Consider the following 13,454-nt stretch of genomic DNA (forward strand, 5'->3'; position numbering starts at 1 on the left):
GCTATGGTGGGTGTTCCGCTGGCCGGGGCGGCCTCCCCCCCCCCCCGCCCCGGGCTCCTGAGAGCGCGGCCGGCGCCGTGGCGGCAGGCATTTTGGCCCTCCCGCCTTGCCGTAGCCCCGCCTAGTCGCGAAGCGTCCTGGTTGCTATAGGAACCTGGGCAGAGGCGTCGCTCCGGAAGTGCGACGTGCCGCCCTCGGCCAATGGGGACCGCCAGGCCTGGCGCGCGGCGGGTCCCGACTGGGACGTCAAGTCTCGCGATCTCGCGCGGGGCGCCGCGCACCACCTCGCGCCTATGGCCCTCCCATAATCCCGCGCGGGCGCCCGGCCTCTTCCTTTTCCGCCATCTTGCTGCACCGGTGAGTCGGGGGGTGTCGCCGGGTCCCGGCTGCCATCCGCCGTCTCCCGGCCCCATCCGGGCCCGGCGGCCGCCTCTGCCCGCCTCGCCGGGGCCATGAGGCTGCGCCCGGCCGGCCCGGCCCGTTTTGGGCCGCCGGCGTCTCCCCTAGCGCTCTCCGGAGCCTCCGGAGTGTAGGGTGGGGGGAAGCACCCCCCCTGCCCGTGGCTCCGCTCTCCGCGGAGATGCGGGGCTGGGCGCCGAGGGCGGGGGCCGGCACGGCAGCCAGGCCCGGGCCGGTGCTGTGGGAGGCCGGGCTGGGCAGGGCTCGGGGGAGCCGGGCCGCGGAGTCTGCGGGCTTCGGGGAGCGAGGATCGTGCGGCGAGGCCTGGGAGGAGGTAGGGGAGGGCTTGGGGAGCGGGCGGTGGGCTGGTCCCTGGGAGAGGAGGCGGCCCTCGGGACGGGGGGGTCTGCCTGCCCTCGCCCCGTGGGCAGCAGTTAGCCAGGCCTGCTCGTTTGGGCGTCCCTGGCTGAGCAGTAAAAGCCTTCGCGTGCCGCAGGACCTGGCCACCTGGGGAATGGCCCAGTGGGCCAGTCAGGAGCACTGTCCTGGCGGTGCACTGGCACTGCTAACAAGTGGGGCGACAGCATCAAGTCTTGTCATCCCTTGTGGTACTCGGGGGGCTCCTGTCTTTATCACGAGAACGCAAGAGTTGATTCCCAGTTTCCTTCCCAGAGTGCTGCGTTGCACTTGTGTTCTGCAGGTTTTTTGCAGATAAGCAAGCCGAGCAGCTTCTGTTCTATTTAATACCGTGTACGACCTAGTTTTTGAGTAGGGCTAATTCTGCATCACTAGGTTTTAAAGTCCGAAACGATTGACCTGGGAAAGGTGTCATACTGCTGAAATGGTGTCTAGATGGTGCTTTTTAGATCTTTGTGTGTGTTGATAATGCTAAGTTTAAATAAGTGTCGGGTTTCCTGGTTTGTTATGATAGTTAGGAATTCTCTTGAACATACCCGAATGTGTGATTTGATCTGCTTTCTAGCTTAAGAGCGCTTTTTAAGGTTTAATGGAACTTTCTGTCAGTCTTATTAGGTCTAAAATTGCCCTTAAGAAAAGGGCACTGCTCAGTATTTCTGTGCTGAAAAGCTGGTGTACGTAACTGCCTCTCCTGTTCCCTGCAGGCACCATGGTGCGCATGAACGTTCTAGCCGATGCTCTCAAAAGCATCAACAACGCAGAGAAACGTGGGAAACGCCAAGTTCTCATTAGGCCGTGCTCCAAAGTAATCGTCCGGTTTTTAACTGTGATGATGAAGCACGGTAAGTCTAGAGTGCACAGCGCTGACTTGTTTCTCATCCGTGGTTTCTGTGGATGCTGTTGTGTTAAGATGCTTTTTGACTAAAAGCAAGTCGAGGTGCTTGAACTAGTTTTGTACAACATGGTTAATTGAGTTGTAGTAACGTAGCTAAGTATTATGTATTTGATTTGTCTGTTTGCTGATCTTTTGTAGGTTACATTGGTGAATTTGAGATAATTGATGATCACAGAGCTGGGAAGATTGTTGTCAATCTCACAGGCAGACTCAACAAGGTAGGATTTGTCTTCCTGAATTCAGTTCTTTAGGAAGGTGTTTAAATGAGACTTTTTTAAATGTTTGTCTGCTCCAGTTCTGAAAGAATTACTTACAAAGAAGGTAGTATTTATTGAATCCATATAAATGAAAGTAGTATGGATATTATCAGTGGTTATCAGATGCTTGTTAATTTTTCTAGATTCATAGTGATATGGTTGACTAATTACATTTTGGGTAAACTCTGAATGTGTAAGACGTTTTCAGGGAAGTCTGCTTGCAAGTGCTGTGTGTTTCTCCCTTTAAAGGCTTTCTGGCTACCTAGTGATTTCTCAGTTTCTTTGATGTTTAAGCTATCTAGAAGACTTGTCTTAAGAGATAGGAACTGAGTTGCTTTCCAATTGATGTTTAATACCTGTAAATGTTGAGAAAATAAGCCTTTCTGCTGCTGCTAGATTGGCTTTGCTTGCAGTTGAGGGAAGTTGAATGTTAATGTCGATTAGAGTTTTTTAAATTCCTGGGGCATATGAAGTATTCATGTGTGTGTTGGAAATTTGTTTAATGCTTTTGTCTCAGAATACTGAGCTGGCTAGTTCTGTGATGACTTGCTGTGCATCATTGTTTCCAATTAAGCTATTCAATTAAGCTTCTTTACTAAAGAAATAAAAAAATTACTTGGTCAAAATATGTTGGGTGCTGTCTCCACGATGAAAAAATACTGCAGCTGAAAATTGTTTGAGTGTAGTAGGCAGCGAATTCTGATGCCACCCAAATTACTAGTGTTAAATGTCTGTAATAAAAATAATGTATGTCAGGTTTGAGTATAGTGTTCCTTGAACTCTTTGGGATAATTTCGTAACAGATCTTGCAGGGTACAGCTGGATGTAACGTTTCTCTCAATAATTGCAATAAGGGAACAGTTGTTTGTTTCAGAAGAATGTCCATCAGTGCAGGAAGTGTACTTCTGGTCTGCTCTTGGATATTTATTAAGATAATTGAAGCCAGGGACGTAGCTGAAGGTGGTAGTAGTGGTCATGGTCAGTAAATAATACGATTAACTTGAAGACTTCAATAACTTTTATGCATGTTAATTTCTCCATGTTTTAAATCTACAGGTATTTTTTGCTGACTATTTTTGATGATTAGAAGTAGAATATCCCTGAGTAATCACATGTTTTTTGATGATAGAGGATGCTTAATAATCTTTAGTGGTTTATAGTATGCTTTTGTGCTCTTGCAGGTCTAGCCATTAATTTGTTAGTTTAGCTTCAGCAGCAGTGTAAGTCACACTATTTAGACAAGGAGGAGGAGGTAAGGCTAAGGAAATAAAAGCTGAATAGCTGTGTGAGTCTCAACTTACCTGAGAGGAAGCGCTGTTCCATACTGTGGGTAATGGGGTGTGCTTCTTGGTATTCTAATCTTTTGCTGCCAAAAATATTTCAACTGCAATTGTTACATTCCTTCATTCAGTGAGCTGGAATGACAAACATACAAATCCAGTTTATAAAGTTCTTCCGTTTGTAATGGAATTCTGTTTTATAGTGTGGTGTAATCAGTCCCAGATTTGATGTTCAGCTGAAGGATTTGGAAAAGTGGCAGAACAACCTGCTGCCTTCACGTCAGTTTGGGTAAGTATGGAGAAGATTTAAATACATGTTGTATGTAAAAATGTGGTGGTTTTTATTACACTTTCATACTGCCCAAGTTAGACTCCCTTGACACCTTTCCTCTCTGATCAATCTGGAGGTAGATACCAGTCTAAAAATCCATCTTCCATATAAATGCTCTTTTTAACCAGTTTTAAAGGGGCACTGCTAAGCAAGGATGTGTTTTTGCTTGGCTTTGGTAAATCCCGCTTTCACCATTTCTACAGTTTATTGGGAAAATAGGATTTTTCTCTTACTCGTTTTAATTTTATTAGTAGCTGTTTATGGATGGAGGAGGAGTCATGTAAGTTACCAGGTCAATGGAAGTAGGAACTTCCTGATTGTGTATGAATTGATTAGATACTAAGTGATGAGAGACTCGGAGCCTCTGTTAAACAAACCTCCACAATGTAGAAAATCTTTCTATTATGCAATATGTTTTTCCTTTCCAAAATGCACTGAGTCAAGGGTAATAAATCTCAGTGCACCAGGATGGCAGAGCTAGAACAGTCTTCAGGGGCTCAGCCAGTCTGTCCTGTCAAAGACAGGATTAACAGTTCCTTGTCATTTCTGTTCTTAAAGCTCCAATGATAAGCTGCTTGCTTTAGCTGTACCTATATAGCTTACTAGTGTGTGTTGTCATATTTTTAAGAGTATTTATAGAGTGGTAGGACAAGAGGTTCTCAGACACGAAGCTGTGTGGATGAAGTATGCTGATAATCCAAATGTTGGCATTAGCAATGACTAAGGCTGCTTCAGTTGTCAGTCCAGATCCAGATATTCATCTGCATCAGTGCACAGTGTTCAAAACACTGAGACACAAAGCGCTCGGAGTTGAGGAGCTGTCTGGCACCATGGCAACTCTACCTGCTCTGAAGAAAAATGTCTGCTTAAAGTAGAAGCAGACTTTGTCTGGAAACTATAGAGTTGCTGCTACAACAGCTGAACTGACTTTACAGTGGGAATGCACAAGAAAACTTCTTGCTGAGACTTATGCAAATATTTGGGAACAGAAGCCTATAAATGTCCTTTGTGTGCCGTAGAGTTGTGCTTGTGAGAGGAGTTTCTTTTTCATTGTCTGATAACCTTAGTTCCGCTAGGCCTATTCTTAGAGAAACTAATCTTACTATTGTAATACAAAAATGAAGTTAGTGCTGTCAACTCTGCACAAGCATAGAACAATATGATAAACTGAACATTTGTTCTTTCTTAATAGGTACATTGTACTGACAACCTCAGCTGGCATCATGGACCATGAGGAGGCTAGGCGAAAACACACAGGAGGCAAAATCCTGGGATTCTTTTTCTAAAACTTGTAAAAAAAGAGGATACTAATAAATTGTTCAAATGGACTCTGGTGTTTCCAGTCGGTATTTTAATGACTTCTAACACTACTTGAGATAGTGCTTGCAACAGACAGCTCTTCAATAGTGCTCAAGTTCCACCTTCACTGCAAAGGACATTCAGGTTCCATGCCATCCTTGGTCACAACTTTTATTTCTGTTAATATAACATACTTTCAGTAATTACCACTTGAATGACAGTTACAGGTCACTATACAGAATAGCCTCAGCAGAGGAAGTCTAATGTTAAACTACATACTCAGCTATCATGTGGTGCGATTGCCTCTTGGCTGTTAGATACATGCGTCTCCATAGTTACATATATGTGACTCTATAATAGTTTCACCTTTTGGCTTAACAGTAGAAGATGTCTTGCCAGAAGGTGTTTCCTGTTTGTGGTTTAGAAAGTTACGAGATGTAGGACTGTGGAATGATTAAGATGGTTGAAGTCTGATTTCAGATCACAAACTTGTTCCACATCTTACAGCATAAGGAGTAGCTGAGGTACTGAGGTGAATAATTTTTTCTTCAAATTTCTAGTTTGAAAGCCCTTTGAAACATCAGTTTTGGGTAAGGCAGTTGCAGCTGCTTTGCATGTTACCATGAAGATGTGACTGTTTGAGATTTCTTTAAGTTACTTTTTGGAGTGAGGAAGTAAGGGTATCTGAACCTACAGGTAGTGAATGTTTAGTATTGAATGAGTTTTTGGTCTTTGTTTCAGGCATCTGATGCATGACAGCATAATGTACTTGACCATTCAGAAAAATCAACAAATTTCTTTCAAAGCAGTACATAGAGCAGGTGACTACAGCTGAAGAGCTACTTGCAGATGGTAGAGAATGGGAAGCAAGCTTCTGGGCTGATTGTGTTGTCCTTTAACAGCAGTTGGAAATCCCTTGCCTTATTTCACTTTGGAGTCTTTATTAGGAAGGAGCCTATTCAAATGTAGCAAGCCCGTTTCAGCGCACTTTAAAACAACTGTTGAATTTGTGGTCCACCTGATACAAACATTTGGAAATAATTTTCCTTCTTGGCGATAGGTCCTGATGCTTGATATGTACAGTTGCTTGAGTTAAAAGTATTGTGCCTTGAATGTGATACTTCATCACACAGCTTTTCAGAGAGCCTTAGGATGGAAGTGAATGTCTTCAGGCAGGAAGTCTTTAATCGCTATAGCTTATAACTATGTAACCTGTTTCAGTTCAGTCTGTTACTTTTTATGGAGAAAAGGAGAAGGTGATACTGCTAAGCAAACAGGTCTTACCTCTATGTAGACAAGCTGCACAGTCTTGTCTAATGTGGTGGCTCTTCTGAGGAGCAAGAAGATAGCAACAGGGCTGTGAAAGAATGCGTGCAGTTAGTGTTCTGGTGGTACACACTAGCGTCCCATAATGGAGACTTGCAGATTGACTGAGAAGAACAGGGGAATAATAAAAAAGGCTAGTTTACCTGTTTTGTCTCGGTCACATGCTGGTTAAGGTCACAAAGTATGGATTGTAGATGGCATCAAAATATTCAAATGTGATGAGTATGGTTCTTTGATTTGAAACAGATTTGCTTAGCTGAAGATAAAGAACTGTACACTGGATTACAAAGAGTAGTTACGAAACTAAAAAGTCTGTCTTGACCCCTTTTTATTGTCAAATCAAGCTGTTCATTACAGGGTTGGTTTTTTTTTTCCTATCATTAATTAAGATAATTCTGCTGTAGTAAGCACGGATACACACATGAGCTTTTGTATTTCTTGCTCAGAGTAACTCTGAAGATGGTATCAAGATTCCACTGGTCCTTTCTGAAAAATCTTGTTTTTTATCAGTCCAGAATAGAACACATGTTTCTGATACCTGATGGAAGAAGGGCAGTGATGCTTTAAGGCTTCCTTTAGATGAATTCACTATGGCTTCAAGTTCCCTGCTAGTTTGACGTTCACGTTTTAAACCAATTTTATGCAGGACATGCACATCAGTTTTTCTGAACGAGTTTACCTGTGTATGTCCTTTACTACCACAGAGACTTCCAAAGGAAGAGAATTTCTGATATTCTCAGTTGACGGACGAGTTGGGAATAGACTATGTTAATTTATTTCACAAGCCAGCCCAGTGACTTTTGTAGAATTATTAACTGGGACTTAAGAGCTCCAGTGTAAAAAGAATGACTTGGAGGGAAGCATGCAGCAGCAGATGCACCTTTTCCACAGTGTATCTTAAAAAATGTAACTACGTACTGACTTACCACACTTAGAAGCTGATGCAGCTGATCCAAGTTCATAAGATGATCTCTGAGCTTGCACCTCACTCATGAGAGCTTTACTCCTGGGCAATAGCTGCTGGCTGAGACCCAAGGAACTTGTGAAGTGGGACTCGGGAGCTGACACGCAGGATTATGACATGCCCTGCAACACAACTGCTTTAAATGGGTTGCAGAAATTCTTATTCTCGGACATGTTTAAAACCTGAAAGTGGTATTTTTTTAAGCCTCAGTGGTGTTTTTGGAGCTGAGGGCATATGCCTTGGGAAAGCAGTTTGTAGGTAAAAGTTAACTATCATTTTGGGTAATAAAAGGATTAATAGGGAGAGATGGGAAAATGGCACAAAGCTGAAAGTACAGCACAGGTCACAACTGGCAATCAAGGCAAAGTGTTAATTTAGAGAAGGTGTTTGGTACCTGTGGAGCAGAGAGGGATGTTGATGAGGGAGGAATCCTCTGTGGGACAGAGGCAGTTGACCTTCCTGTGGGGAAAACTGGGAGGGTGGGTGACACCTGAGGAAAGCGTCTGCGCTGCAAACCCCTGAATTACCAAGCTTTAGCTCTGGTGCTATCCTGGATACCCTGCAGTCTGACGTTGAACAAGTCTGGAAGTGATTGTGTTGCCTCCATACCCTTCTAGAGGTAGAGAGAAGCCTTGGCCCTCCGGCTGGAGGTCTGCTGCTACTTTCTAAACCAGATCTGTGCACCTAGATCTGTGTGAGTGCGGCCGCTTGCCTGGCTGTTGTGGTGTGGAGAGGAACTAGTCGTATTATGGTATGGATGGTGTATGGTGATGCTGCACTGCCTATAGTTCCTTACATGCTCAGCTGATCACAAGAAGGTAAGCATCAGTAGTCCTAGTCACAGGTGGTAAAATGGGATTAGAATTTGAGTTGTGAAAACCCTTACTAAGTCAGAGGTAGGTGGGAGAGAGTTGGTGACCCATCAGCGGGGTGCAGCCTGGTCTCACTTCTGCTCTCAGATAGATGATCAGTATTTCTGGATGCCGATTGCCATTGCTCCTTATGCCATTGTTTAAGAACAGGACAAAACACGTTCAGACCGCCTGCCATGCGTTAAGAGAAGTACCTATTTGTTGTTGCAGTGGGAAGTTGTCAACAGATGGCAGCATCCGACTTTGAATCGCTGGAGACTCAGCGTGATCTGTGTGAGATGAGTCCCGAGAGGGCTTTGGTGTTGCTGCTGGTCTCCCTCCTCCTTCCGCAGAGCTAAATATCCTGACTTCTGTACTCTGGTCCACAAAGATAATTTTTTCTGTCTTTGATGCAGTAGAGCCTGATTTAAGATAATATGGTGGGGTGAGAGTAAGTATTGATCTTCAAAATACGGCAACAGGGTAAAAAGCCTGGTGTGTGACAGCGGCTTCGCTGGAAATGCACTTTCTCCTCTTCGTCCTTTTGTTTGTTTTCTGCGACAGGTAATTCAGTCAGCTCCGTTCCCCTGAATGGAGTTTTGTTTCTCAAACTCATGTGCTGGCTACTTGCACCAGAAATGCAAGCAGTAATTAAACCTTGATCTCCAATGTCTGAACAGTTATCTTAGTGACTCTTTCACGCCTACTGGAGTCTAGATGAAAGCTAGCGGTGACAGACAAGGATGTGTGTGGCGGTGCAGCAGAAAGCAGGGAAAGAAAATGGGCTGAAGTGGTGAGCAAGGCTTTGGAACTCGCCCCAGCGGGTTTGGCACTGAGTAGTTATTTCACAGCAGTGAAAGAATGAGAAGTCGCTCGTGGCTGGCGTGGGGGCCCTGACTGCAGGGTGCAGGAATGGGGAGCATGGTGATGAGCCCATCAGGATGTGCGGATGAGGCTGATGGTAGAGGATACGAGACATCATTTAGTTTTAAAGGATCTGGGACTGCCAAAGCTATTATTTTAGGGTTTTTAATTAAAATTACATGCTCTCAAATGACAAGATATTTGGTGTTTTGTCTAATGCTATTTAGCTAATTTAGATTTAAGACAAGACTACCTATTGTTCAGTGTCTTACTGCCAATTAATGCAAATATCAGGCTCTCAGTAAATATCTGGGTGGATTTAACCCCAGTTTAGTCCAGAGGACTGTTCTAGTAGAGCCAAGGAGTTTCAGAAGCTGCTGGCCTCTGTTCTCGCTCATGCCTCTGATGCTTTCTCTGCTCAAGCGCTGCCATTTTACTTCTGCAGTTCCATTTTAAAAGAGAATTATCTATTTTTCTCTTAATTCTCCTGCTGTTCACCATCTCCTTGCTCTGGTAAATTGTATTTTGACTACCAGCTCATGACCTGGATTAATTTGGTTTTGTTTACAAATATTTTTACAAAGAGAGAAGTGCTGACATAGCAAGTGGCAAGAATAACTGGGTAAACTTTATTGCTTGATACACAAAGGTCCATGTTCTGCTGGGGAAAAAATAAATTCCATTGACCTTCTCCTGCTCTTCTCAGATGAAGCGAACGAGGATGTCTGAAGGCATAAAACTTTCCACTTAGTTTTAAGTTGATCCAGTCTGGTTTATTAGGTGAGATATGTAAGAATAATCTCATAAAACCGCTAGAAACAGAGGAGAACATGTACAAAGACATATTGTGGTTCTGGTGAAGGTAATAAAGAGTTTTGACCTTTGCTAGGACCACTCTTAATGTAATCACGTAGTCCTGGTATCTGGCATTATCTAGTGGTTACCCACGGTTTTGAAAGCTGTTCCGGCATTTTTGATCTGACTGCGCTGGGTTTAGCAGCCACCGAGTGATTCCTACTCAGTGTGTGGCTGCTAGCTTGAACATATATATTTATATAGGGAGCACAAATTAAAATCTGTACTATTGGGGCACTGTGATGCACAGGGCAAGTGCACTGCATTGCAGGGGGAGCGTGGGCACAGCCAAGCAGAGGTGGCAGCAACTGGGAATTTCACCATCTGCAAAAGGGTTACGACTCCACCAGGACAGGCTGTACTGGCTGGATCTTTTCTCACGCAGTACCCAGAATGAAAGGATAGGCAGATATTTGATTAACAACTAAATTACAACCTGGTAAAATGTGATACTTGTGATATGACAGTATTTCAGTCATGCTTGGTCTGTGTAACGAAGGTTTCAGCTGGGTGCTGATGCTTCAGTGTGCTGACTCTCCCTGGTGTGCTAGTTTTCCTTAAGCAGAGAAATGGATGTCCTTAATCACCTGATGCGTGTTCCAGCTGGAGTTTCACTGGCTGAAGGTGGGGGAGGGAAAACTGCAGGCCAAAAAATATATGCAAAGTAAAAGTGGGGAATATAATACTTGTGTCAGTAAGACAATTGTTCCACCTTCTAAAATCTGAGTTGGGAGGTAAGTCCAGAAGAGATACTTGGTTGTCTTCCCTGACCTTGGTGTAACAAAGGCCCCAGACCTCATTCCTGTTGAATTTCTCCCCATTTAGTTCTTTCCAGGTGTGAGGGAGCAAACAAGAACAGGAGGGTATGCTAGTGGTGAAGCTGCCTTTACAAGTGGAGCAAAGCTATGATGATTACTCCCAGCAAGCATCAAGCAAGTTAAAACCCCTTTTGCAAAACCTCTGATGTGCCGGTGACAAGCCTCAGTCTAACAAGGTAATCAAATTCACATCTGCTTTCTTCAATAGACTAAATGTAGCTGACTGCTACAACTGCATTACATGTCCTACCACCCTGGTCCCCCTCCTTCACATGCCGGTTGTGACACTCAACTGTTTAAGCAAAACCTCTGGGGACGTGTATTTTGTTCTTGGGTTGGCATCAGGGCAATAGTCATTGCGCAGTTGTAGTTGATCAAATTTTAGTGCCATGCAACAGCATAATGCAGCAGGATGCTTGAGGTCAGCCAGCTGGAAACACCCAGCAACCACCACTTACACTTTTCATAGTGACATAAAACATTGTTAAAGTGGTTGCCAAATGGTCTATAAAAGCAAATGGGTCAGGTGCATGTTTTAATGAAACAGGTAGCTTGTTCTCCCTTTTCTGGGCTGTAATTCTGATCCTCAGGACACCCCATCTCGTCAGTCTTGTGACTGAGTTGAGAATAGTGATGCTGTCGGTGCAGTTGTGCTGGTGGGTTGGATGTGGGCCTTTGCTTTGGGATTAAAAGGGCAGGATTCAAGTTCCAAGTCTAGCATAGTTACATTTTATCGAAGGTTTATCTGCTAGTGCTGCACTTTGTCATTGCGTATGAACTCATGTAGTATTGTCTGCTTTTGGACAGGGTGCCTTAGCACAGTATGTGACCCAGCCCAAACTTTCTGTCTGCCAAGGAGGTGCTTTTCTTCACTATTTGGGAGTACTGTTGTGTGAGGGCAGGCCATGGAAGTGGAGAGCATTCCTGCTGCTCTATAATCCATTGATGTTCCCTCTTGGGTCTTCCTCATTTATAACCGGCAGTTCGTTTGTTTCATATTTCATTTCATTCATTTTATTTATTGTTCCTGCTCTGTAAACACATCATGCTACCCATTCTACAGAAAACTTTTTCCAGAAGCTTGCGATCCTCTGCCTGTGATCTCTAGATGTCTCTCCTGCCCTAATATAAGACAATATGAAAAAGGCAGGAGTAGCAAACCACTTGGTATATGATCTCGGATAGAAACATGTATGTGCAACACCCCTCCGTCTTCACCTCCCCAGCTAGATTAGAGTGGGATTTGCCCCTTCTATTGTGGGGGAGAAACGTGGCATAACCATTCTTGTATTCCACTGATGCAAGTAAATTGGGCTTTCAGCTGGACCAGGCTGTAAGCGGGAAGGAATGAAGATTATATCTGAGAGGAGGAGGACAAAAGCAGGTGACGAGTGAGGTTAAAAGAAAAGCTGCTGCTGAAACCCACCTCTGGGGTACTTTCCCAGTCTCATTAGCTCTATGGATGGAGCCTAACTGGTGTTTGGTCCGTTGTTTTGTGCAGTGTAAGTTTGTTTTAAAAAGCAAAGTCCAGGAGCATCAATGAGAACTTTAGGTCTTTAGTATCTTTAAAAATCAGGCCTTTAACCATAAGAATGAAAGTTGTGGGGAAAATGAATTTTTTTTTTCCTTTTCCCCCTACACCTCTGCAATTCACATGGATGCTTGTGTCCTCACTTGCAATAACATGCCTAGCTGTATTCTTGCATAACAGGATCCTCGACATATAATCCACAAGTCTGCGTGGGCCGGTAATTAGTGCTGGCCCTCGTTCAGTCCTTGGGATTCATTCCCTAGGGCAGCAACATTAGCCCCTCAGTTAAGCATCTGTGCTCCTCAGCTTTGGAACTGTTTTTGCCTCATTTGTGCAGGATGTGGGTCCCGGAGCCGACTGCAGACATTGCTTGTGTTTGTGTGGAGACTTGTGTTTGCTCTGGTGTGGATGGGCAGGTGGATCTGTCCCTCTTGGGCAGAAGTCAAAGCCTTGTTTGTTTTCCATGACTGGTGGAGGATTTCTGCTCGATTCTATTTTCAGTTTAATGTGAAAAATAATTATAGTTCAGCCCAGGTAGTAGGAGTTTCTGAGTTTGGTGTGATGCCTTGCTTACTGTTTGTGAAGCATCATCAGGCAAAAGATGAGATGTGCGTGGCAGGACCACTAAATTCATCTGCTACCTGCCAGGCAGACATTTGCTCTGGGAGGGAAGCAAAAATCAGGAGACTATTTTTAGCTCTGAAATACTTTTCTTGAATGACATTCAGTCCTTGCCAGCCTTTGATGAGCAGAGAAATAATCCCTCAAGGGAACAACTGAAGGTGCCTGGATCTGTGCTCAGCTGCCGGCAGCTCCTGGCATGGCTGTGGGAGCGCTGGGGCAGCTCCAGGAGCAGCAGGCATCACGTAATGGCAGGCACCAGGCAAGAGCGAAATGCACGCGGCATGGCAGGGAGCTGGAGTCAGCAGTACAGGAATGTGTTAGGGCTTGAGTAAAAATTACTCTGAGCCCATCTTCCTGATAGAGACCCAGTCATACACGGTGCAGGGCACGGGGCTGAGAACCACAAGCCCATTGCACGTCAGGAGTCAGCCCTGTTCCCATGCCCAAGTGGGAGAACCCATCTTGCAAATCGGCAAAATATGAACCCAGTGCTCGTAGGTGGCAATTTGGCAGTTCCAGAAATAGAAAGATACAGCGATAGCAGATAACACTCCCTGATAGCTGAAATAAAAAGAATTAAACTGTACAAAAGTGTGCTTTAATTGCTAACTCTCTTCTGTCTGCTTAAATTACTAGAAATAAAGGTCTTCTCTTTAGTGATGAGCAGTTCCAGGCAGAACAGACGTGATGGGGGAAACATGTTTGGAATAAATACTGATGTGAATGACACTTATTAGCTACAG

At 44.5% G+C, this 13,454-nt stretch overlaps 1 protein-coding gene across 2 annotated transcripts; it reads left to right on the forward strand.

The window, feature by feature from the left end:
* The first annotated feature begins 224 nt into the window (after positions 1–224).
* On the forward strand, positions 225–4,907 carry RPS15A (ribosomal protein S15a). 2 transcript variants are annotated; one of them, XM_052773259.1, is made up of 5 exons: positions 225–357; positions 1,521–1,658; positions 1,850–1,929; positions 3,452–3,537; positions 4,772–4,907. In XM_052773259.1, exons 2-5 carry the CDS (start codon positions 1,526–1,528, stop codon positions 4,863–4,865), a joined length of 393 nt encoding a protein of 130 aa, XP_052629219.1. In that variant the 5' UTR covers positions 225–357; positions 1,521–1,525; the 3' UTR covers positions 4,866–4,907. The 2 variants fall into 2 exon arrangements, with proteins under 2 accessions (XP_052629219.1, XP_052629220.1); XM_052773260.1 differs by lacking the exon at positions 225–357 and adding an exon at positions 625–733.
* The last annotated feature ends 8,547 nt before the right edge of the window (positions 4,908–13,454 follow it).

Source organism: Harpia harpyja, chromosome 21 (assembly GCF_026419915.1).
Source record: "Harpia harpyja isolate bHarHar1 chromosome 21, bHarHar1 primary haplotype, whole genome shotgun sequence".
NCBI classification, from domain to species: domain Eukaryota; kingdom Metazoa; phylum Chordata; class Aves; order Accipitriformes; family Accipitridae; genus Harpia; species Harpia harpyja.